The 27,080-nt window shown below is 35.9% G+C and overlaps 1 protein-coding gene across 7 annotated transcripts in view; it reads left to right on the top strand.

Moving 5' to 3' along the window:
- The window catches only part of LOC122534909 (calcium/calmodulin-dependent 3',5'-cyclic nucleotide phosphodiesterase 1-like), a 271,807-nt gene that overhangs the window by 115,814 nt on the left and 128,913 nt on the right, over positions 1 to 27,080 (top strand). For 4 of the 7 annotated variants that reach the window (XM_043665981.1, XM_043665978.1, XM_043665976.1 and 1 more), the window contains exon 1: positions 16,412 to 20,644. The exons of the other annotated variants lie outside the window; for them this stretch is intronic. In XM_043665981.1, the coding sequence (XP_043521916.1) occupies positions 20,461 to 20,644 (184 nt within the window). In that variant the 5' untranslated portion in view covers positions 16,412 to 20,460. Of the gene's footprint in view, positions 1 to 16,411; positions 20,645 to 27,080 lie in introns of those variants that run through there. 7 annotated transcript variants of the gene reach the window in all.

Genomic DNA, 27,080 nt, shown 5'->3' with positions numbered 1-27,080 from the left:
CATTTTGATCGATTTACATACAGACGTAATATAAGCTTTATGAAGTTGTATAAATTGATCATCAAGCTGACGATTTTTACTCTAATTCGTGTTTTCGAAGGTATAGTTAAACAAACGATACCCGTTAGAAAATTGTTTCACGTCATGTTAAATTGCAAAATATTTTTCAGCCATGTTTCAGCCAATATTTTCCGTGGAATAATTCGAACGTCAGAGTCAGAGAAAATTAAGGAAAGAATATTTTGCAAAACATTTCAATATTTTCCGTAAAATTATTGAAACGTCGTAATTTCGAATTAATTTCAGCTACCTTTTCCCTTTGATATCTCGATCTTATGGATGTCACGCGTTAATCGAGCATCGATGTAAAAGGGAAATTCATTGAAATCTCATGTAATTAAGTTTAATATCGATGCCGACGAGAATTAATATACACTGGCAGGCACACCGGTGTAGTCGCTTTGATAGACGTGCGTACATACGTATAAACACATGCAGTATGACTAGTGCACGCGTATGGCGCCAGTAATCGCATCATTTACCCGTAATTTACATAAATCTCCGTACTTAAAGCAGAATTAATAAAATACACGCGAAATCCCGTGTAACTCCAGCGTAACTCCACTTGTGCACATTTATGAAACTCAAATATTTCGAGGGCGAGAAATAAATTCATATCTATGATCGGAACGATATCGTTCAAATGAAAATTGATCGAAAAAAAAAAAAATGGGAGAAAAAAAGAGGAAGGAAACTGCAAGTATCTCGTTGATATAATTGTTTCGCGTTGTTTGGATCGCAAACGTCCGCCACTCGTATTTTAATTGCAGCACTCGTGAATCACTTACAAGATTTATTTCGTTCTCTATACTCTTAAGAGCAATTTATATGTATGTGTTATTTGCTCATTTTTGTTCCTTCGTTTTTTTCGCTCCATGTGTGTTGCAACGATTATATAACAATTATTAAATTATTAATATATCGTAAGATATACGTGTAATTTAAAAAGTTTACTCTCCACGAGATAAATAGATTGCGTGCGTGCATGAGAAACTTAAAGATGCAAAAATGCAGAGAGCGTACATAATTTGTAAAAACATATAAAATATTTAAAGTATGATACAAAAGACTTTCTACTTAGGCTTCGCTTCTTTATTTATATTCATACTGAATGATGAATATTAAATGTGAAAAGTATATCTGTATTTCGTTTTATTATCTAGGAATTATTATAATATATATTATCTAGGAATTATATAAATATAATTCCTAGAACATTTACAAAATAATTCTTTATTTTTTTCTTAAAGAAATGATACGATAGATACTTCTATTCATATTAATTAATCGTACTTCATATTAATTTTTATAATTTTTATAATATATTATCAACGATGCCTGATGCATATTTGTCGATTAACGTAAATATTAATTCTCTAATATACCCTGGAATATTCGTATTATTATCGTTCAATACTCTTAACACATCTGCATATAGCCCCATTCCGATAAAATATTTGTTTTCCCGTTTCTCTCTGATGTTCAATATATTTCTGCGTTTGCCACGATTGCACGGTATCTATAGCTCTTTTGAAAATGTTCAAGCCATCAAGAGAATATCTGCACTTAACATGCGAGCAACGAGCCGACATAAACACGTGTGCTTTGCTCATTCTACTCTGGACGTTGGCACTCGCCAACTCCGCAGATTTGCATGTTGACTCACGTGAAGTCTTGACAGTGTACGGTAGATTAGCTGGCCGCTGTCGACCTTACAACAATCGCCGTCGTACAAAGAAACACGCGGCGATTACCGAACAATATTTAGAAAAATGTCGCGCGTTCCTTTCTCGCTAATGTGTGGATCAATACACGTGATACTAAACGTATCTCGTTAATCTACCCCGCGTTCATTTTACTTTGCATATTTTAAATCCGATATCGGGAACACGGCGCGTAGAATCGTGCGAGTTCGTCGCATGCGCGTTCGAGCGCGATCCCGCTTTTATCGAGCAGAGTATGTCGTCGATTTCGACTGAAGTTGAACGTGTAACGTGGCGTCTTCTCGTTTCTTCTTTTGTTTTTTTTTTTTTCTTTGTAACTTATTTGATTCATTAAAGAGGCTCTTTCTATTGAAAGGGGACTAGAATTAAAATATTTCGAAGAAATATCGGGACGTATAAATTGATGTTTTCGAGAATATAATTGGAAAAATATTACGCTACATTGTTTTTTTTTGGATGTCTTATACGTTTTTTCATTGTGTGCATTTTGTGCAGTCTTTAGAAAGCATAAACTGCAAAATGTATTACTTGCTACTTGGCATCGCAATATTTGCGTAATAAATACTTCGAATATGTCAGCGAAGCAACGAAAGAATGACACTTGAAATGCGAATATTTTCTATGGTAAAATTCAGTAAGTCGATGGATCAGACATTGAACCGCTATTGCAACATGACAGATCCAATTAAATAGAAATAACGACGAGAGAAGACTGGTCCTCATTTGAATTGCGCAAGTGACTTGAAATTAGGCCAGAAACCAGCACATCAATGAAACTGTTTCGAATCAAGTCGAGGACCGTATCGAAACACGAATATTACCGCCGATACACTCGGTCTTATCACTACTACTTTGCGATGCTTTCTGTTCACGGATAAAGAGGATTCATGAAAGTTTTCACAATTTCTGGAAGAATATTCGCTGACGCGGTGTAGTTTCTCATACTTCAGCAACGAATGGAACGGTGAATTTTAATATTAATGGGAAATTTTAATATTAATAGCGCCACGCTGTACTATTTATCTGGGAAATCTTGCTCGAGATATTAATTTCACCTGAAATATCTTCCTTCTGATATATCCGCGATTTTTTAAGAATACACTTAGCTCTGTGTATAACCGCAACTCTACAGATTTAATATATTAATTAAAAAAGACAAGTTGATCTTTTTCACGTTTCTTCGTTCTCTTATTATATTCGTGCTAGAAACATGTCATGGCGAATCCAAGAAAAGAGTTTGGAATTGATCAAGGAATTACATAACAGAGTAACTATTAAATAAATAAAAAAATGTCAATTTAGAAACCTAACTCTCTAAGCAGCGATCTATTTTGTTAAAATTCTTTCCGAGTTAAATTCCAGTTTTCGGAATATCAATCAATCAATTATTCTTTTCTGACAGAAATGTTTCGCAGTACGACAAATTATTCATCCACTTTTTTTTTTTTTAGTTCTTCGCAGCGCATTTCTCACGTTTCTCAAAGCGAAGTCTTGCAGTTTATATTAAATTTCTTAGATATTATTCGCATTTCACGTTTTCTCTCTTTCTTTCTCATTTTTTTCCTTTCTCTTCTCCAACCAGTCATTATTCGATATTACTCGGCATTGCCCACTCGTATCGCTGCTCGCTGGCAAGTTTGCTTTCGTCAGGGTCGATAGGCTGAAAGCACAACCGCCATTTCGTTTATGGTCTATGCACCAAACGGGAAAGTGCTTTTTGAACAAACGGTAGTGCAACCCGGCTTTTAAAGAATATTAATGTCTCTTGTCTCGCTGGATAAGCTGTGTATATTTCGAGCGTGGTAAGAATAATACCGAAGCAACAGATTCGAGACATCGAAGCTTGATATAACCTAGATATTTTTCTTAAAAAAAAATCTCTTTTTTTTTTGCTCAATTTATATAATTGAACTCTACTTTATAAAATTGTGCCGATCAAAAGGATTTCAACTATCTGTTCTGAGATTTTTTTGTTCCATCTAAATCTTTATGGAACATTCAGGAAATAAGGAAGCTGAATAAAAAATTTCTTTTGTGTCTCTGGCTTGTGTAATGAATTTCTGTACAGTTGGATATTATTCTGGTATATTTTCTTATGTTGAAAACATAGTTAACAATAATTTATTTTATTTGAATCTTTCAATAATATTTTGCTCTTATTTTAGCAAAGAAGAAAAGAATTTGTAACCTATTAAGAAAATATTTAACGTAAAATTGAAACAAGAAATTCTGTACGTCAATCAGAATTTTTTCATATTGTAGTCATCCAGATATTTTTTAACGTTAAAAGAATACAAGAACAATCGAAAGAATCCAACCGGAGTTAATTATTACAAAATGATGGAAAGTTGTGTACTTTATTGTTAGGTTCATTTATAATTTAATTATTGTAAATTCCCAATACCATCTTTATTTTATTTAATGTTTCTGCAATTAATTTTCTTTTCTCTACCTTCGTACATTTTGCAGTTAGGATATAATACATCAACATTTCATTTATCGTATTTTATTGAAAATTTAAAAATAAATAAACGTATATATGGAAGAGAATTTCATATAACGGCGCGTTTAATCCGCGTTATTACGTTTCACTTCCGTCTGTTTAATGAGTATACAGGTATTAATTGATGGGTACATAGTGGCCGCGATATTTTCCATTAAGCGCGACTCATGATAAATGGAGGAACGATGCATTATCCAGCATAAAAAATATTGATGTCGTTATTATGTGAATATCGCGGTGCCACGGGTTACGATCGGTTCAGCCTTTGCAACTTTGAGGATTTTACTTTTATTTCTACAAAGTATAATTACCAGCGCGATTCGTGCGATTACATGTGATGATTGATAGAAAAATCAATGATAGCATTGCGTTACGTTTGTCAGGTTTATAAAAAGAATGATTTTTCGTCAAGCAACCGAAAAAGCATAGTATTTTTGAGAAGAAACAAGGAAAACTTGATAATTGAATTTGAACTGAAAGTAGAGGAGGAAATCAGATCATTGCAAAAACGCATAAAATATCACTACACGATTGTAAATTTTATTTTGGTATTAATAAGATGCTTGAAAGATTTAATGAATGTTTTACGATATTTTATATAGGTATTGCATGCGCGTTTTAATGTTCTATCGTAATATATCGTGTGATTTATATTTCCGAGGAGTATAACGTAGATGAATTCAGTATTTTATTCTTATATTTTATGCAATAAAATTCTTTTTGAAATGCAATTAATTCTGCTGTTCACTAAAGAATTTATAACATAAAATTGTTTCAATTTATATTCTTATAATTGAAACATTTAAATTTATGTTTCTACAAAGAGATTAAATTAAGATAGAAAATTTATTTTTGTATAATTTCAATTTAAAAACTTATAATTCCCCAAAAAAATAATATATTATATCTAATATATTATTTCAAAATGAGCTCTTAAAATTTATTATTTCCTGTCCTATAATCGAAAATTTCTCTTATTCCATTATAATTTGAACTATAAGTATCATCGGATTAATTAACCAAACTTTCAAACTGAAATAATTTGACCTATAATACATAGCACCTCGATATTTATTATATCACGTATAAGTTGAGTAAACGAGATCGTTTTCTAGACCCGGGGTAACTTCTGGAAAGCTGAATGGCTTACGCGCAGTTTATTTTACGATCTATTCGTCAGGACGAAATTCACGTGCGGATATTTGCCCGTGCTTTTAAATTATTCTGCCCTACCAGAAGCCAGGTTTTTGCAGCCGTTAAACCTAACCCCGAAGATAATTCTGGCCGATATTTCCAGCCCGGAGTTTCAGTGCCTTTTCACGCGTTCCCAGCTTCGTTAGCAAGGATCTGAGAACTTCATAGCCGGAATCCTCGACTCGACCATCGAGCAATTAAGGAAACGAGGGCTCGTTTCTTATCCTCGTGGGGCAATAACACTCTAATGGCGCTTCATTTAACCACGATACAAAGAACGTTTCTTTGTGATTCAGACATCATTCTTTTCTGTTAGAGCTACTTCGATTTTATTTCTTTTGTTTTCGCGAATAGTTTTTTTTTGTTTTTTTTTTTTTTTTGCTAAATGATCGCCTAGATTCTAGTTGAACAATTGTCCGTGATATGAAATATTTTGAAATTTTATGAATAATGAGGCCAGAGTATCGTGATTATATTTGGAAAATTTGAAATAAATTTGAATATATATGTATATTACGAGGAAATATGAAATTACGAAACATTTAATATATGTTGCACACATGATAAATTTATGCATTTAAGTCAATTACTCATTATACTATATGCTAAAATTATTTGTAAATATTAACATTTAACGAGATGTTTAACATTTATTAGTTATTCATGCTTTATTTCTTCATGCATTTACAGATTGCTTTCAACTTTTACCAATATAATATTAATAAATTATCAAAATGATGGACATTTTACATTTAATATTTCTACATAAAAAAATTAATGTGATTAAGTAATATTATCAAAGTGTTATAATAAATTATATAATAAGTATTGAATATTTTATCAAGATATTTGAACTTTTATTTAATAAAAAAAAGGTCCCGACGGATCGTTAATAATTTCGCTTTATAATAAATCACACATTAATTATATAAATTATATAATTTGTAAGGTAAATGTTTCATTGCTTTGAATTTACCGCCCTGTTACTACGATTTAAAATTTGTATGAATCGGAAGTTCGATGACGTCACGATCGATCACGTAATTAAATTAGATTAAATTACTGTTGATTTTATTTATTGATATTTACGAGCAAATTTGTAATGTCAATTAATATCTTCGATTTATAATATAATATATTCGATATATTATGATATATTCGATTTACATTCTATTCGTGTAATATTCATTACAATAATTTCTCTAACGGAAGTAATGTAATGTACACGTGACATAAACGCACCAATCAAAAACGGGCTCTTAAATCTACTAATTTCTATAGCTAATTGTAGTTCCGCTAGCCTGAATGCGTCAGTGTGATAAATTATCCGTTCTCTTTGACGCGCGTGCGTAAATACTTACAGTTTATATCGTCTGTTATTCTAATCGACCGATTTAAATACTTTAAGTGTCGTAGTTTCTTAAAGATAGTAACAAGGACAAACAGTGACGGAACAGTGAGAAAAGAACTGCATCCAAAGGATTTCAATTCTAGTCCAACAATGTATAACCTTATTTAATCACATTAAGTTTTATATGATATAGTTTAACCTCATTAACGGCGTCATCATTCGTCGGGTAAGTAAAACAAATAAAATTATATATTGGAAAATAAGATAAAATATTGCTAAATACCGGATGAAATGGCGGAGTGATGACCATGAACATGGAGGGAATGTGGAACGTAGGATGTTACAGCTAGGAACGATGTAGTTCGTATTATACGCGCACTACTTACTTATTCATAATGTAAAAGACGTAACTACACATTTCACATGCAAGAACTTTCATAATTATGATCTAGTAAATGTCAAGTTTAATATAGTTAAACGACGCGACGTAAATGACTCGCCGGAGAATTCGTACGACTGTGACAGTTATTGGCGCGATTTTTTAACTTCGGGGCTCTTCGGTAATTTTCGGTCGTGACGTCATCTAGCTCCGGATTGGACGAATTTTAAATCGTACGAAGTAAGAGGGCGGTAAATTTTGAAAGTAGTTCAAAGTATTGAGATATTTACCTTATAAATTTTTTAAATATTTAAACATTTCTTGTTTAAAAATTTAACATGTATTTATTGCATGTGTTATGTGAAACATTTTAAAATCTCATTGACATTACAACGAAATACGATTATCGTGATTATATCGGTAGAATGTATAAGATATTTATTACAAACATGTATTTAGTATAAAATTATTTATTACGGTAACTGATGATCAATATAAATATATTTAATATTTATTACATATTTAAAGTCTATATATAAAGATTTTAAATATATAATAAATATTAAATATATTCATATTCAATATCAGTTACAGTAATAAATAATTGACTATTTAAATTTTTTTCAAAATATTTCGTATGACTTTTCCTATAAATAATTTTACATATATTTTTTAATAAATTTCTAACAATATTATAATTTTTCAACAATAGTGTTATTCATGATACAAAGTTAATATGTTGTCCTATTATTCATAACCCAAAAGGCTTACACAAATTTGATTGTTTGAACTAAATTATTAAACACATTGAAAGTTTTTACTGCGATTTACAGTAACTATTTAATTGGAATTAGAAGAATAATATATCTTAATAATATGTAACTTTCATTAAACATTTTCCATGCACACCAAAACTTAATATGAGGTTTAATTAATGCATTGTTCCGTTAATTAACGTTATTAACGTATCTAAATTTTCAATTATGGAACTGTAAACAACACGTTAGATTATAATGCTTGAATATAATGTTTGAATATTTTACGTAAAAAATATCATTTTGAGAAATGCAACCTAAACTAATTGGAAGACCAGACTGAAATTGTTTTATTTTTAATTTTATTTTTATTATTGATATTTAATCTTAGCACTAATGCTATTTTATCTTTTATCTGCATTATCTATTATTATAACAATTATTATACTGAAACGCAATATATGATCTTTATTTTAGATTACCAGCAATATATGATCTTTATTTTAGATTACCAGCAATATATGATCTTTATTTTAGATTACCAGCAAATTGCAATTTACTCCAATTAACATTAATAATTCCACAATTATACCTAACCCTTCATTTTCCTCATACGATAACAATATTACAAATACTAGATAAATATATTTTGAATTATGAAACTTTTATGATTATTAAACGTAATTAAACCATTACGGTGACGTGTTCAATTGATATCGAAGACAATACTTCGAGCTTCAATAGAAGTAATATTCAACCGAAAAATTTACATTGAAGAAAAAAGCGAGACGTTGATGCTGTTCTCGTCAAGAGAAAATCTCCCACAGCTTAAACCTCTTTCACAAAGCTTCGGGAAACTCATTTTTCCCATCTTGTGCGCGGTTATTTCAATGGGAACTTTCAAGCTCGATAACTTCTTATTCGTATCATTCAGTCTTTAAAATTCGTTATCGACATTGCGATAAATCCTTGACTTTGGAACCGTTTTCTTTTTCGACTTGTTGGTTAATCTAAGTGTCTATCTATATAAAATTTAAAAATTCTCTAAGAGCGAAAGTGATTCAATTTTCTCACTTCATAATAATTAGACTGCTAATTTTTACGTTTTCAAAATATAAAAATGCAAAAATACAGATATAAAATGTACGTTAGACACAAGAATATATAGTACATGTAAAGTACAATATTCATAATTTCTGTTTAAATTCCACTATTTTAATTATGTTTATGAAAATATAAGTTTGCGTATATTCCAATCTGGTAATAACAAGTAATGAAATTATTCAATGAGAGATGTCGGTAATAACCAAATCAACAAATTTTACGGTTGAATTTTACTTCTGATTAATATTATTCTAATGTCTTCTCTCTCTTGCTTTCTTTCTTTCTCACACACACTCGTCCCACGGTGTGTTCTGAAAATCGTGCAAAAATGAAGACAAAGGTGTCCTACTAATATCTGATGCGGAAGAACAAACCGCCTTTCTAAACGATAAAAAAGCTTTACTAGACGGAATATTAACATAATGTATGTAATTTTCTTATGAAACTTCATACGATCGTATAACAAGAAGGTTAATGCGTATTATGTCTGTCCGAGCTTTATTTCAAAAGAAATTGAAATGAAGTGAATATGCATAACGTTCAAAGAATAATTTGGAACGCCTCTTTCATTCATATGTATGTAAGATTAAAGAAAAGAAAAGTTTAAAAGAGGAGGAGGTTAAGTATGAAATGAAAATCCGCTTTAAAATCAAATATATGCGTAGGAATATTTAAGACTGGTATATTTGAACCGAATATATAAAAGTTGATATTAAACGTTACCATGGTGCATATAACGGAAGTAAGCGAGAAACGAAATATTTGTAGCAAACATCGAGTTATCTAATGCGTTTTTAATATGGTTTTTAAAATGGAAAATAGCCTTTGCAAGATTTTTATTTAGCTAGAGGAAATGGTACATTAAACGTGCAGAGAACTAGAAATTATGTTTATTAAATCTCATGTGAATTCACAAGCATCCATTTAACAGGTTAATTCTTCATTGTCCTTGATGTTCAATGGTTAAGGAAGGAAATTATTCATGAAGCGAGATAAGAAGTAGTTATGAATTAAAACCATGCATGTGCGATTTTATTCCTCTGGAAATACTATACGTAGAGACGAATAGAATGCCAGAGACGCATGCGATGAATTTAAAATAATCCTCGCATGTATTTGAATAAGAAATTTTCTGCAGAACTTCGCTGGGTTACGACGGACGAAATTCTTTTTAATTTTTCAGAAATATCAAATATTAAACAGTCTCTCTTTTTTTTAGAAGCAATCTGTCTCATCTTATATAAATTATTTATACGATTGTAAAAAATGTACACGTAATTATAAAACGAGAGAGTACAAAATAACATTTGTCAATATGGAGGCAAATATAAACGCAAATTAGAGATGACAATACATCGAAAACATACTGTATATTTTTAAGCAGATGAAAGCATACAATAATAAGCTCGATATTATTTAAGTCAATATTCATTACATTGTGCTATTTCCCTCAATCGTTCAGTTTCACAAAGCATCGAGCGTTTCGCGTAATGGAAACAATTGGAATTGAAGTACGCTTTGCATACCATGCATATTCACGATGTGACGCGATAAAAAAATGACAAAGAAATTCCCAGTTCGACGCTACTTAAATTCCCAATACGTCGTGCGACGATATATCAATGTCACTGTGACATTCGACGAATTTTTCACGTGGAAAATTGCTTCTCTACGCATCTTTCCAATGTTCTCCACGCTTTATCTTCTCGGCCACGAACACTCGAACATATGTGTAAAAAAAACATTTCGAACAATGTAACGATACACAACTGTCACGATTATATTGGTCTAATATGAAACGAATCTAAAAATATATATAAAAATTACCATGAATACGAAATGATTATAACAAATCTATAGCAAGCGTTCGAATATCTAAATACATTCAGAATCAAATCGGCTATTACTCGAGCGAAACGACTTGAAGCACGTGTCTGTCTTTATGGTTAGAAGCAGACGGTTTGCTGTCTAATTTACTACTCCTATGGAGTAGGGAAGGAAGCTTTATGGATATTTGGTAAAGTCATCTCTGTCTCTCTCTTTCTCGTACCTATATATCGAACATATATCTTCAAGATTTCGCAAAGACGAAGACAAAGGTGGTCCACAATACGGTGTACACATAGTGTAAAATGTGATATGTAGGAGGGCAAGGTGAGAGATATCCACGATAACGTCGTTGGTAAGGCGTGACGAAGCAAGGGTTTGCGGCTTAGGGAGTTGAAGCCGGCGTCGAACGGGAAGGGGAGAGTTGAAACGGTTCGTTGGAGATGGCGAGATCTCCATATACCTCCCCCTTGAGGGCTGAGGTTTCCGCACGCGTAACGCTGTCGTGTAAAACAGATGTAGCCGCGCACTGCGTTTGAATTTGAAATGTTCCTCTACTCCAGCTCGTAATACGAACGGGATTTACGAAAGGTGTCTTTAACCGAGACACTTGAACTGGCGGATTTTAGGCGGGCTGACGGTGAATCTCTCCGGAGCCACTGTATTGGTAATTACGCGACCCAGGTCGATTTATGTCTGACCTAAATTAAATCCTTCGAAGCGTGAATTTATCTATCGGTATATAAGCGGAGGAGCGCGACACGTGGAGTGTAAAATACATTTTGCCTTTAAAAGCCGCTGCTCTGTGGATAGCGCGATAGAGCAATAGCGTTGTCACGTGACGAGAGATAGAGGATTAAGTTCTTCTGCCGCGTGTATTAGAGTACATTAACGGGGGTAGGTGAATTTATATCTGCGACACAGGAATCGAATTAAGGGCATTATCTGCGGGAAAAAGTTATCACTGTTGAATTCGAACCTTTTATCGGTCATCTACTGTAACTCATAGCAAAGTTATCAGCATGAAAAATGTTAGCCACCAAGCTCACGTATGAAACGCCATTATTTCGTCGAAGTAGAATCGACTGCGAATGCGGAGTCAGGGAAATTGCATCGTTCAATAGTCTTTGAACGTTCATTCGTAATGTTAATTTTATAACACGATTGTTAATATATTAACAGATCTTTTGTTCAATTATTCCATTAGTATTTATACGAGGGTGTATGCACGTGAATGTATGCAAAATATGTTGTAGTCAAGAATAAGACGAAACTTTAAATTTAGCTTTGAAAATCAAACGTCAAACGAGAAGATTTAATTTTACAGTTTTGACTTTATTTTCATACATAGAATAACCTCGTATTAATTGTCCATCTCTGTCTAGCTGGGAGTTGCTCAAATTTGCATATACTAGAAGTTTTTAAATTAAATTTTTCTGAAAATCCCTGGGTTCATCCCTAGTTTTCACATCATTTTGAGTCGTGGAACCTTTCTGGCTTCGTTTGTACAACGAATTTGAATACCACGAAGTGTATAAAAATTTGCCAAATGTATTGTTCGACAAAATAATAATAATATTAGTATATATTAAACTTGTAATAATATTGTTACGCAAATTGATAATATTAAAGTAAAGAAATCCAGGAGAAAATATATTTTAATAGAACATATTTAACCGTGTTGCACATTCAAATAACACTTAGTGTTCGTGCTAAAGATGGAAAATTGCAGTTCACAGGAAGCCTCGTGTCGAGTGGGTGTATTTCAATTACCGTTTCGCGTCTTGTCTCCCTTCTTCGAAACATATTCCGAAATGTTCATTATCCGGTCGTGCTGTTTGCATTAGTTCGAGAAGGGGAATTAAGAACAGTGGCGAAATGGGAGTAAATCGCGGGGAATTTACATAAACCGAGACAATCGGACGGAAGGCGAATATATTTGAAGAATATACTTAGTGGGCAGAAAACCATGACGTCGAAGCGGCTGACGGTGGAAAAATCAAGTGAGCGTGAAATGTTCGAACATTTTGAAACATTTAAGAAGGTCAACGATGATTACGAACAGATTTGTCAACGAAAATTCAATTTAGCAAGTTGGCGACGTGATCTTACGGAGAATCAAACGATTGATAGCTTCAATTAAGTTTTATTTCTGTGTGTGTTAATTTGTGTATATTTTTTCTGACAAAAAGTCGGATTACTTTGTACGATACTTTTAGCTGAAACATTTGCGATATCTACAATGAAATGAATGCTATAAAAGGTGTCTATTTTTCAAGGAATGGATTTTTTCCAAGTTTTACGTTTCATATTAATAACAAGAAAATTTTAGAAAGCATAATAAATAAATTTAATATACTTGAACATAATTAGTGCTAAAATAAATGCGACACACAGCATCTATTTTTTACATTTTTTATGTTGTTAGAATGTTTGCAAATAATATTCGTCTTCAGGTTCTTTATTCGATATAATTATAATTAAATAAAATTATTGTGATTGAATAGCAATTTATTATAAGAAAAATTGAGAAGAAGAAGTAAACTAAATAGAAAAAGAATTTAAAAATTTAGAAATTTAACTACTTATCTTTTCATTATATTAATGTTTCACCCTCCACCAAGTACCAAGGAATAAATCAAATTAAAAAAAATAAGAAGCAGATGAGGATTAAAGCCGCGAATGAATATTATGATAGACGTCAATAAATCGATCGATTTTAACAGCATTAACAAAGTTATTAATGTTAAATAGAGAGATAAAGTAAGAAAAGAAAATAATAATTGATTAATAAACACACTGGTACCAAAGGAATTGGTGTACCTAATAGCAAAAATAGAGAAGAAAATATAACAGATTAAGAAACTTTTGTGCGCCATTAGAAATCATATAAGTTTGTCAGAAAAATGTAAGTTAGTTATGTTATTATCTCCATAATTGTGAAGGAAATGGAAGTAATTCACGATTGAGAAAGAGGAGACGAAAAGGGGTGTTACGGGGCTCGATGAGTGTCGCAAGCGTCGAGGAGCAAAGAGGAATCACGACGGCGGAAGTGGCATGTTGAAAGGAAAGGTACGATAATGAGAGGAAAAAAGGAAACGAGCAGAGACGAGGGAGAGAAAAAAAAAAGGAATCTCGCGGAGAATCGCGCGCTGCAAATAAATAATTGAACTGGCTATAAAGGGGATGAACTTTTCTAATTATTCATATGGTTCCTCGTTTGCGTTGCTTTACAAATTAATTTTTTTTATCCCGACTCGTCCAACTACTACGCGATTAATTCTATTCGTTTCGCGCTTTTATTCATTGCTCCATTTCCCATTGAAAAATTCCTAGTTCCAGATTTTATAAGGGAAATTTTCGTTTCGAATAAGGGAAATTTTCTGAAAGGTTAAGTCGGTGATATCCGTTGACGTAAGATGGAGGCAATAAAAGGTGAAAGGGTCAAAGAAGGGATACAAATGTGGAGACGATTCCGAGAGGAACAAACGCGATAAGACGATCGAATGTCATATAAACGAAAACGCATAAGACACGGTCTGGATCGTCTTATTTCTTTTTATGATTTGCGGCTTCGCCATAAATATCTCACGTTGCGGATTCGAAGTCCCAGTGGCTCGTGAAAGTACTTGAACACCGACAGAAAGTTTTTATGAATATATTATGCGTGTGTTATATGAGATGTTTTGCCATTTCGTTACCATAATAATAAAATTCGATTTTACAAATATGTGACTTTACAAGTACTTGATCTGAAGTTTATGTGTGCTCATTTTTTCCCCTTTTTTGAATTATGCAATAATTCATACAACTGTAATTTAAAACTTAGTGTAGAATGAAGGAATTGGATTGTAAAGTAGTGCAAGATGAAGGAATTTAAAATTTTCCTTTTTTTATACTGAACTTTACAGTTTACATAAATCATATTGTATATTGATATAATGTGATTGATATACTAGTTTTTTTTCAGTCAAACTTCGTTAGAATTTTTTATGGGCATAAATTGAAAAAAGAAACAAGTTATACGAACAGATCGTCGGCTTTGTATCAAAAAGTTATTTGAAAAATATGACGAGAGTATTATGAAGCAAAAAATACATTTATTCTCTGCGAATGTATTGATATGAAGTTTATTCTGATTTTGCTTTATCTCAATGAATTAATCAACCGTATCAGTTCGCCACATGTATTAATATTTGTTTAGCATATCGCTTTTTGAAAATTATCTCGACACAAAAGAAGTGTAAAATGCGGATCAATATTGGAAATGTAAAAATTGTTCTCTTCGTATTTTCAAATTTTATCATGTTCTCACATTCTCTTTATGTTTATACTTTTTATTATGTTACATATAAATATTATAAATATTACAATACAATATAATCCATATGACGTTAATAAATTACACAGTTAAATGAAATACTCTTCATGCAGGGAGAAAAATAATTTACTACTCGAAATTCATCAAAATGTCAATCGTCTTTTCAACGTCTACGTTAAACACTCGCTGTCATAATCAATCATTACAAATATCGCTGTTTATCTCGAAAACGAAATAATCGTTCCATTCCGTGAGACTTCTTCCCTTTCCCAAAACGATGATTGGCCGCGTTGACATCTGCAAATTTACTTACGATTCCTTATCTTAATACGTATTTCCCAAAACGATTTTCCTTGGTTTCGACTAAACATCCCCTTTCGTGTTCGCCGCAGGGTAGACGGATTCCGGTGATTTGCTTCGCGAGGAAACTGTCCCCGATGCTTACCTGAGGGCGAAGTTTATTTGCGAGGGTGAAAAAAATAACGTAGTTCTCAGGAAACGAGAGAAACCAACAAACCAACGAACAGAAAATTGACAAGTAATCGAGAGAAAATCTCGATCTGAGAGACACGTCGAATTTTTATTGTACATTTAACGACGAGTTCGAGTCACCCCGAGTGTGACTCGAAGTTTAAAACCCCTCGAAAATCACGGGAAGCCCTGAGTTTCAAGAGTCTCGAGAGTCTCTGATCGTCTCGGACGTCTCGGAAATTCCGAAAATTACGATATAGAGTTTCGTAGCGCGATGAGTACCTGGTATTTTCTCTGGTAACTAGTTACCATGCCATCAAATCCTCAACTATCAGGCGATCCAAGACGATCACGACTTTCCAAGGCCCTCGAGGTAATCACGATTCCTCCGGCCTTGTTAAGATTTTCAAGAATTTGAAAAACTCGACTTTTCCGCTGTACACGCAGAGATTCGAGGTAATTCCAGGTGTCTTCAATCCCATCGCTAATCGAGAGTAACGACGAGAGAAAACAGAGAAGTGGAGGAACCAGTGAAAGGGGGGAGAAGGAGAGACAGAATGATCGACGAGCAATAAGGTGGAGAGAGAGAGAGAAAGAATCGAAAGAGAGAGAAAGAGAGAGTGAGAGTAGTGAGAGGGCGATGTAGCGGCAGTAGGGTTCGAAGCGGCGTGGAGAGCGAGAGGAGGGAGCTCGGCAAGAGGTGGAGGTTTCGAATGGTTCAGTTGTAGCGGTACTGCGGCTCAGGTCGCACGTGTCTCTCTCCGTTTTCGCGTGGTTCGCGTGTTGTCGGCGTCGCTCGCGCGTGTGTGTTACCATTCACTCCGTCCCGGTCGCTCCCTTGCTCGCTTAGCCACGATCTTCCATCTTCGACGCGTCGTCCGTGGGTTCGCCGACATTATCCGCCTCGCACGAGTCCGCCGCGTGACGTCTGACCAAGCACGCGGTTCTTCTACTCGCGCGTTGCGCGCCTCTTCCACTTGATGTTCATTCGTCAATAGTCACCGAACAGCAGTTCGATCGTGATGACGCAGAGTTTCTCAAACGTAGTCCGATCATCCGGCGAATTTGCCATGTTGTCGTCGTCCGTCTAAGGAAGAAGGAATTAAAATTCGTTCACCGATGGCTGGACGAAGGAGTTGTAACATGATGTAGAACCAATTGCGTGTTCGCTTTGAACTACGAACAGATTTCTGGGCGGAAAGGAATAATCGCGGATCGGTTATTAATAAAGAGTGACGTAGCCACAGGAAGAGGAAGTGCTCGATCGAAGCATCGACGACGTGGATAATCTGGGATAAAGTATAAATAAATATTATTGAGACGACGGAACTTGCGTAACCTTCGCGGAGAGAAAGATAGGTAGATAGATAGATAGATAGAGAAAGAGAGAGAGAGAGAGAGAGATTGACTGTCGGTTCAAGCAGGTGCATTCGACGGACACGTCCAGTTGGATGACACCTGTGCGAGCGTAGCGGTGGCCCCGGTGCGTGAAACGATCGACGAATGAGAGTGTCTGGATCCCGATGATCGGCGAACGCGAACAGATCGATCATCGTATGAAAAGGTGCGCGCGGTGCGCGTGCCGGCGCGCCGGTGCACGAGCGGGCAAACTGAATTTAATGTTATGGTAACGTGAATCGATCGTTGGATACCACCGCCCCTTTGCCATTGCGATTTTCCGTGCCCGTGCATGCACGTAACCACCGTGAAAGCTTCGCGAAGAAGGCGAAAAGGTAATTGAACTATCGGCCCCTGTTCCTCCTCCTCCTCCTCCTCCTCCTCCTTCTTCCATACTCCTATCGCCGCAATTTCCAGTCTAAATTACCCCGGGACGAAAGTTTGTCGACTTTTCCGTTCGTGGTATAATAACTGCAACTCGCGCGAACGAGTTCGCTCGAGTAACGTTCGTTGTTCCGCACGGAATTCTCCTGTGTGCGCATTTTCTCGGCACAGAGATCCATCGGATCGATCGGTGCCGGTCGGACTTCAAAGAGAGGAGGACACGGGCAGGGAAAAAGGGGTGAGAAGCCGCACACACGACCACACAGTTGCGCTCACCCGGAAGAATCCTCGCGACTGGCACGTGTTAAAACGCTGTTGGTTATTCGGTGGTGATCAATCAGCTCGAACAGTCTCTGTACTAAGGAATCGTGTACCGTCTATCGGAAGCTCGTTGAAGATTAATGTCCTTGGTATTTAGGGTTGACGAGTTGATCTTAACAGATAAAATATCGACGATTATAAGGCTGATTTGACTACGACTGTTCATCAAGTGTATGAAGGAAACTAATCATCGACGAAAAGGTTAAATTTGGAATTACCGACTAAATATTGATCTCGGACTGCGACGGAGTAACGAAACTTGGAAATCTCAACCGGTCGATCAATCGAGTTCTTCAAGTAAATGAGGTACTCGAAGTAGCCGGCTTGCACATACGTCCCTTTAATCGTGTCACTTTTGAAGGACGAGAGGAGGATCGTTCGATGCGTAACTGATTTCGGAAGACTGCACGGCAGGTATTTGCCAGAAATTTTGGACGCGTGCGTGACAGGAAAAATCGGCGGAACGAAGCGATCTAACGAACGGGGGGAGGAGGAGGATCCTCTTAGGTCGTTTGCTCGAGGGGATCGTTAGCTGGTAATCGACACCGAGGTCAGTGTTCGCCGGGCATAAATTTTTACGCTGGCGGAAACCCTATCGAGCCACGTTTGCGGCTTGCAAACGTTCGCGAAGGTGCGAGAAACGTAGGAGGGAATCGAGTAACAAGGCGAACTGGTCTGTTTGTCTGGTCGATATACAGAGCCAGCGGATATATTTATGTTCCACGAGGGCATGGAGATTTACACAAAAAGGTGATGAAAACATCGATGACCCTTGTAACGAGAACGTAGCACGCTGTTGCCGCGTTCGAAAGACTCTGGAATCCACAGGTCGATAAATTGAAGATCAACGACTCCGGACAGTAGCCGAGAGTTTCACGAGACCGAAATCATTGCCGACGATAGAAATTGGATGAAATTGGCGGAAACGGAGAAGACGAAGGTGAACGAGTTTTATCGAAGAATGATAAAACCAAGAATCGTATAACCGACATTTGTTCAAACTTCATCGCGAAAGAAACTCGTGCACTTTTACTGACTTTACTTGGGAAGCAATGTAGAAGATACTTTGCATTCGCGGACGTTCCACCGACGCAAAGTTAATTGGATTATGAATCAACGTGGCTGGCGAATGAGGAAAAAACGATAAGTTACGACGATCGTTCGATGAGCAATTGAACTACTTGATGTAATTCGAAGAACGTGGATCGGAACGTTCCGAGAAAGTTTCCACCGGCGAAAAGGGGAGAACGATGCTCGATAATCCTTCGTTGGAGATCAGCACGGTTGAAAGTAATTCCAGTAAGATAAGCAAGTTCACTGGGAAGCGCCGGATGTACTGATTGTCATTGAAGTTGATCGAACCTCTGGATAGTTTAATGGTCACGATATCAGCTTAACCTCTATCGGCGAAACTCTTTGCGACACGCTCGTTGTAAATTCGCGTCGCAGCACAGACATAAAACGAAAAATTCTTTCGACAAGAATTTAAAAAGATCTTTCGTGTAAAGATTAAAAAAAGAAATATACATAATTAATTGAGACCAGCGAACAGAGGTACGAAGAGAATTAGTGTGTAACAAATAAGAAGGTAAGAGGAATGTACAACTAACGATCGAAATCGGTGAAAGATTTTAAAGGAAAATCTTTAGTAAAAACAGGAAGGAAGAGTATATAGTAAATAATCGAGACGAGCGAAGGTTTCTGAGGATACAGGAAATTAAAAGAAAAAGGGAAGAGGTATGTATAATTAGGAATTGAGACGAGCAAGAGATTTCAAAAGGGCATAGTAAATCAAAGACTCGAAAGACGAGAGAAGTAGCAAGGCAAGTGACGCGAAACGTGGTAATCCGAGCTGGAATAGAGGCGGGCACGCAACAACGTGCCCGAAGGAGTCTTTCCGAGTCTCTTCAGAGAACGTCGAACAAATTACTCGGCGTGCGCTTAGAACGCTCGAAAACAAGAGGAAAGCCATTATCAAACAATTGCTCTGTTCAAAGTGGAGCCTTCTCCATTTTCTTACACGTAACTTGGCAACGTAAACGCGACGCTCGTAATTACTCGGTTGAAATCCGTTTTATATCTCCTCCATCGACGCTGAAACTTTTCAATTCCGTGACGACACCGAGAGAAAAACGAGAATGGATTACGCGAGTCTTGATTAACCGCGTGATTACAGCTACGTGTCTTTCGACGTACGTCGTCGAGTGGAGGATTTCGCGAAACGTGCAATCCCACTGTCGTGAGACTTGCTTCATGACCCGAAACTAATTCGCGCGAGCTTCTCGGAGCGAGCGCGTTGCGAACGGCGTCGGTTCGTTAGAGAATCGAAAGAAGCCGTGGGCAAACAGAGGACAAACAGAGAAAGAAACATTGCAGCGAGCAAGGGGAAAATCGCGCGCGTACACGGACAAACTGCGCGGAGTGAAGTGGTGCGCGTAATTTGAACCGGATGTGAACGGGGGTGTGAATCAACGGCGATGACGAGTATTCGTGTATTCACGTTGTCCGAGTGTCTGGATGAAAAGTTGGCCGCGATAGCTATAGAATATACATATGGGGATCGCCGCGTGGCTAAGTACGCCGCGAGCATGGCGCGGAAGTAGGTTTTCCTTTCTTCCGGCTTCTTGCTGGAGAAGCGGCGGTACGAGTGGCCTCCGAGAAGAGGACGATGATGTCTAGACAAAGCAAAGACCCGGTGCAGAAGTGCCACTCGGACCCAGGCGCTGCGAGTACCACCAGTACTCCTTGCAGCCCTGGTAAGCGAATTTCTCGACGGCTAGTGCCAGGGATTCCCAGTTCCTCCAACACACGCAAATGTGTTCTCACCTTGGACGGGTATAGCTACGTGATCGGTGAGTACCGAATCACGATAAGACTCGAACTCTCTATTTATCGTCCAGTGAGATAGGTGGATGGATAGTCGATGGAAAGAAGGAAAGAGCGAGGAGGATTTCTTTGCTTATCTTTCGTACTCGGAACGGCGTGGCGCGTACAAAGTATTATCGTCATTATATTGTAACGTCGACCCCGGTCGAGTTAACCCTCTAGTTTTTGCCACAGAGGTTTCTTCTTTCTCTTTTTCTTTTTCTTTCCTTTCTCTCTCGGTTATATTATATATTGCTACATGGCTCTCTCTCGTGTCTTCGGTGGTTCGATCGGCCAAGCTACAAATCATTCGGATTTTTTGTCCTTTTTCCTTTTTCCTTTTTCATTCGATAGCGTGTGAACGTTACGGGCGAGTTCCCTCGAGGCGAAAGTCTCTCGTAAACTTGGGGACGACAGTTGTGGGTCAACGAGTGCCGCTTGTTGTTTTTCTTTATTACGGTATTTCGTGCCACCACCGCGTGTTCTTCCCGTGGTCGTTGCGGCTCATTTGCAAAAATAATCAAAAGTTCATTGCTGGAAACGTACACGCGACGACTCGTCTCCGGGCAAATCTCTCGCCCCCGTACGTAGTAATTATTCTTCTCTGCTAGAGGGCACGCTCGGTGACTGGCGCAACGTCAACCTCGTGATTTCAACGACCTCGTAAATTCTCTGTCCTCTGCTTCTACATAACCGTGTTGCGTCTCTCGTCTTTTACCCTAATTAAGCGGAATACACGCGTTCAACACAGTGGCTCGTGATTCGAAAGAGGTAACCGGTCGTCGAAACCGACGAAGAGAGAGGAAAAGGAGAGAGGAAAACACCGGGCGAGGTTAATTAATCGGGAGAATGCACCGGTGGCTAAGCAGAGATGCGCCAACACCTTTGAATTTCGTCGACCGTGTTTGTTGTGTGGATTTTCCATTGAATCGGGTAACGAACATATACCCGGCCGGTTTATTATCTGTCGGACGAAGAATCCGTTTGTTAATCGAATCCGTAGTATCGAATATCCACGTTATTACGTGCACATTTCGATACTACGTACTAACAGGATCCCTGGGTGTACGAAAATTTCGTTTTTATCGAGCCGGTCGATTATTTGCTCGAATTTGCATTTAATATTTCGTTCCCATATATACCGTCGATTTCGGTGTTTGTCGGTTTTTCAGTTAATTTCCACGTTATTGCGAGTATCGACTACGTTTGTGATTATTCGAAATACTGGATTTATAATAACATAGATATCACAGTTTATGATGATTGAATGTTCTTGTAATGGACAGAAATTGTACATATTTATACAATGGATATTAACAACTATAATAATTGAATACTATAGCAATGAAGTAGATATTTCGTATCGAATAGCTTGACTGATATTTTTCAGCCTTTGTTCTTTCTTCACGTAATGGCAGTGTTTTAAGACTGTTTCTCTTTTTAAACACGAGCGAGCAAGTTCAACGAAACATTCAATGTTCGTGATTTTTCAATTTCATAATTATTCAATCGGTGATCTGATTCTCGTAATTATTATTATTTATGACATCTAACAATCGTGATTTATTATTTTCATTTGTACATATACGATGCATAGACAATTTATTATTTGTGTTAATTTATTATTTAGCTCGTGTTAAATGGGATAATTTGACGCGTACGGGCGTAGAAAGTTTGTGAATAATTTGCAACCGAGTTGCAAGTTCCTAAGTTCGTGAATACTTCCAAACATGTTGATCCGCTATTTGCAAACGGAATACATACGTTGTAGATAAACGAAAATACTCATGCATACGGTAATCAGCACGTTCCGGCTTTCTCATGCTTGTCATTCATTACGTGACGTACGACTTAAAAGATACAACTACGTATTATGTCACGTCAAAGGTAAAAATATTAACTCGACCAGGGAAAAATTATCGTCGCTTCGCTTTCGTATTTACAACTTTGCTCGATCGTTTCCACAAATCATGTGCTGTTGAAATATACTTATAGTTTAACCGTCAAAACAGAAACTATATAAAGATGATGTATTACTTAATATAATCTGCAAGATACAAAGTAGCAAAAATTAATTATAAATAGTATTATAATTAGTATTATAGTATAGCATATAAATTATAGTTGTATGGTGGAAAGTTGGATATTTTTAATTTTTCTTTTTATAAAATAGAATTGGAAAATACTTTCCTTGCATTTCAAAGGGTTACATTACAAATGCAAAAATTTTTGAAACAAATCGATTTTTTTCGAAATTTGTAAAATAACTTGTAACTTTAATCGAAATGTATAATAATTTATTACAGTAGTTGATGTGATCCTAAACAATCAATTTAAAAAATTAAAAAGGTACGCAAATTCTTATTTCCTAGAATAAGAATTGAAGGCTAAATTTTTAAAAATTTTATTTTGTACGTTCCTTTGATATTACATTTTATACAAGTTGCAAATTATATTGATTTTCTCGATATCCGGTTTTTCATCTGTTCATTTATTCCATCACTGTTGAATGTTTCACTTTTTCAATCAAATATCTTTTCAACACATTTTCTGCTTGATTGAGAGTGTTGAATATTTTATTCTACTTACTGCTACTACAAAGCTATGTACGAATACCGTGAAAGTTACAAATTGCAAATTTTATTATTCATAATTTCTACAAAATGCAAATGGTCATACAAATAGATATACAATCCTTAGAAATTCAACTCAATTTAGTTTTAATAAATTAATAAGATCTATGAAAGATATTTAATTGTAACTAGATGGTTTTAGTCATAAAAGGCATTAATTAAATCTTCTAAACTCCTCCATGATACAAATACTTCTGCACACACTGACAATAAAATACACTTACCACGAACTGCGTGCAATGCATGCATTTCACGAAGAATCTCGGCATTAATGTCACCGAGGTGTCGTCACAGTTGAAACCACCCCTGAAACTCGGCCTGAAAAAGCCGGGCCTTCATTACAACCGAATGACCTATTCTTTCAATAGTTTCTTTGTCAGAAACTATTGAAGGCAAGTAGAATGCAAGCTCGTTCGTCGTGCTCTTAATTCGCTTGGAGTTCATTTACATTGAACTTTGTGTTCGAAGCAAATCTATTTACGACGCACAGCGACGTCGTTGCTACAATGGTAACGACGTTCTCTTAAACTGCGACGGCTACGGTCGCGACCACGACGATGAGCTGCACGTGATTCTCGTTAAAAGGAAAAAAAAGGAAAAGGAGAAAAAGAAAAAAGGAACAAACTAGAGGAACGGAGACGAGAGACGTGAGTAAAAAATTTGAAAAGAGAAAGAGAAAGGAGAGAAAAGGACTGTCGCGTGCCACGGCAGCGCGCGAGAAATTACGGAAGAAATATTCTTGACACACGAAATTGCAAAACACGTGACACAAAGGCGATCTTATCGTTTGCAATAGCTTCGAGTTTGCCCCTCGCGTCTGCGTGCCTTTCTCAAATCTCCGTTGGCACTTTCTTCTTTGTACGCGAACCGGTTGAAATTAACCCCGCGTTCGCACGTTAGCCGCGTTCATTTCCCTCGGAGGAGAAATCAAAGTTGCAAGAGCCGGCTCGTTTCTCTAATTGTTCGATCATTTATCCAGCGCACCGAGAATAAAAACTGCGGAACTTTTGCTTTACGTTTGTTTCACGACTCGCTGTTGACATTCTGCTCTTTTCCTTTCTTTATATCAATCGTGCTGAATAACGAATTTATTTCTCTTTCTCGAATATTGTTTCGTACTTTGATACGAGACAATAATTTGAACTTCGAAGTTCGATGTTTTCGTGTTTACCTTCGCCGATATAGTAATGAGAATAACAACAAATGAAGCGGAATAAACGACGTAGCAAGCGTTGTCTTTTTATTCTATCTTGCAGTACGTCTCATGTACATTGCAAATGCTGGTTCGAAGTTGTTGTAATTCAGCGTTGTTCCATTCATGAAAATTCACGTGCATATTTTAACATACGTGTTCCTGCATAGGTTATATGAAGTGCACCGTCCATTGTGCTTTGTTTAATACTGCACGATAACAATATAATCTTTTGTACGTTGCTTTGTACGATGAAAATAACACGTTTTGAACGTATAAGAAATATTCTTCTTAAAGGGTGTATAAAATTACTAACACGCCCTTAATTATTTCGACAAATCGTTCTTTCTAACCAATTTTATCTTCTAAATTTCAAGAGTCAATAACTCTAACTGTCAGTCATCTCTTTCACACTCGTGGAAATATATATGCAAATAAATCCCACATTTCCGAAATTCACATTGTTAATTTTTGTTACGTATTGGATCGGTCCCAATATTTTCCGAAATATCCTAGCAAATTTATTCACTTATGTCATAAATTGTCACGTTGACAGTCTGCGTGAAACTAGTAAACAAGACGATATTTCGATCGCGGGATAACCGCCATTCCAATAATTTCAATTACTTTTCAATCTTAGCTTCCATGCGCGCGATAATTTCATCGTGTCGGGTCATCTTCTCTCGTTGGAGCTATTTCTCTTCCCCGTTTTCGTGGGGAAATCTCTGCTGGAAATACTGCGGATTTGTAAAATGCCGCTGCACGTTTAAAAGCTAATCTACCGCGAAGTCGAGTACCGTCCATCATTTATCCTCCCGCTTTGCTCGTGTTTCTCGATTTCCGCGATGACCTTTTGCGCCTCTCTTTCGTCTCTTTCCTTTCCTCGCTACCGAAGAGACTTCTCCACCAACAGGCAGTCCAAACAGAGCGTATTTTTCTCTGGCCGGGAGTGTTACACGCGAATTCGTCGCCAGTGTGTCTGACGCACTTCGGACGAATCTACTGTCACTCCGTGGAAAGCAATCGTGACGCCGTAAATGCGGATAGTTTTACCGGGATGGAAGTTGTCGTTGAGCGATCAATTTAATTTCGAAAACGAATTGAACTATTTTGCGAGGGAAAAACTACCTTGTTAAACGAAGGTGCGCTTGTATGCTAGATACCGGGAAAGGTTTTGTACGGGTTTTTATAATGAAATTTTCACTCTGTTGAACAACGTGATACTTGTCTATTCAACAGTTTAGAGAAACTAAATTTTCATGCAGTGAAGTGTTTGTTTATTAACATTTAGAGAGTAATGAATACTTTAAGAATACTGAGAGAATATTTAAAGAGTAATGGGAGTAATATGAAAGTAAAATAAATCTCTATTCAGCACAGTGTGACGCAGTGCTGACAAAGTACGATATTAATTATTATCATACTGTGTAATCACTAGATATTATACATATTTACTTTGCACTTAATCATATATATGTAAATTTTAAAAATTATATGTATGTAAATTTCGTACTTGTATTTATACGATTTTTTTTTTTTTGTTTTTTAATTGAAATTAATACTACAAAGTATCAACTAAATATTATAATAAACACTGTACTTTCGATATTTCATGTACATTAGCATTACGTGACTTTTACGCGTTTGTACACGATTTCAAATTTCCCATATCTAAATGTATAAAAATCGACAGTCTAATGATCACTTTGCAAATGACTTCGAGTGTTCAAAAATGAATGTAACCAATTAAATAATTTCAGAAACTTTTGTGTAGAAAGATTTAAATTTTGAAGATTTATAACTCAGTATTATTTCAACATTTTTGTTAATTTTGAAAATATTTCTCAAATTCTTCCAACAAGTATTTATTCAGTTCATTTTCTATCTTTTATCGCGGAGAACAGGGAAAAGTCACATTGTAGAAGTAAATAGTAAAATCCGCGGAATGACAAGACAGACTTTGAAATGCCATAGAAACTCTTTCTTAGAAGCCTTTTCACGTTTGAAAACGAAAGAAGAAAAGGAGATGGTCGGTATTGGAGAATGAATCTCGAGTTGTATCCGTGAATGTTAATGTCATCGCGTACGATATGATTCATAAATCTTCGATGTCGTTTGAAATAATGTAAATCGATCTACCTATTTGTCATTATCAATTAAGCAAGACAACATCGAAACGTATAAAACATTGCTTTGAGAAACGAGTGAAACATATTTTTTTATCATACTTTATGCATTCTAAAAAATTAATTATTAAATAATTTCACTATTTAACAGTTAATTATTAACGTTGCGTTTCCATTTTGTCAAAAAATTTCTTAATTTTCAAAGTAAAATACAAAATTTAGTTGGAAGTACTTGAACTTTAATATTTATTCATTTTGCAAGAAGAAAATTACCTAGCTATTACCCTTCCTAAATTTATTTTGACTTGTTTTTCAAATTACTTGTTATTTTTATATTTAATCTTCTTTCGATACTTACGTTATTGTATGAATAATTCAACGTCGCTATCTGACAATTACGTTTGCAACGATACGATAAAATTGTCCTGAATTTCGTTTCTTCTACGAAAAATTAGAGATTCTCTTCACGAAA

Source organism: Frieseomelitta varia, unplaced genomic scaffold, assembly GCF_011392965.1.
Source record: "Frieseomelitta varia isolate USP_RPSP 00005682 unplaced genomic scaffold, Fvar_1.2 scaffold_648, whole genome shotgun sequence".
Classification (NCBI taxonomy): Eukaryota; Metazoa; Arthropoda; class Insecta; order Hymenoptera; family Apidae; genus Frieseomelitta; species Frieseomelitta varia.
Note: the sequence above shows the minus strand (reverse complement) of the source record. Positions and strands in the feature narration are given on the sequence as shown.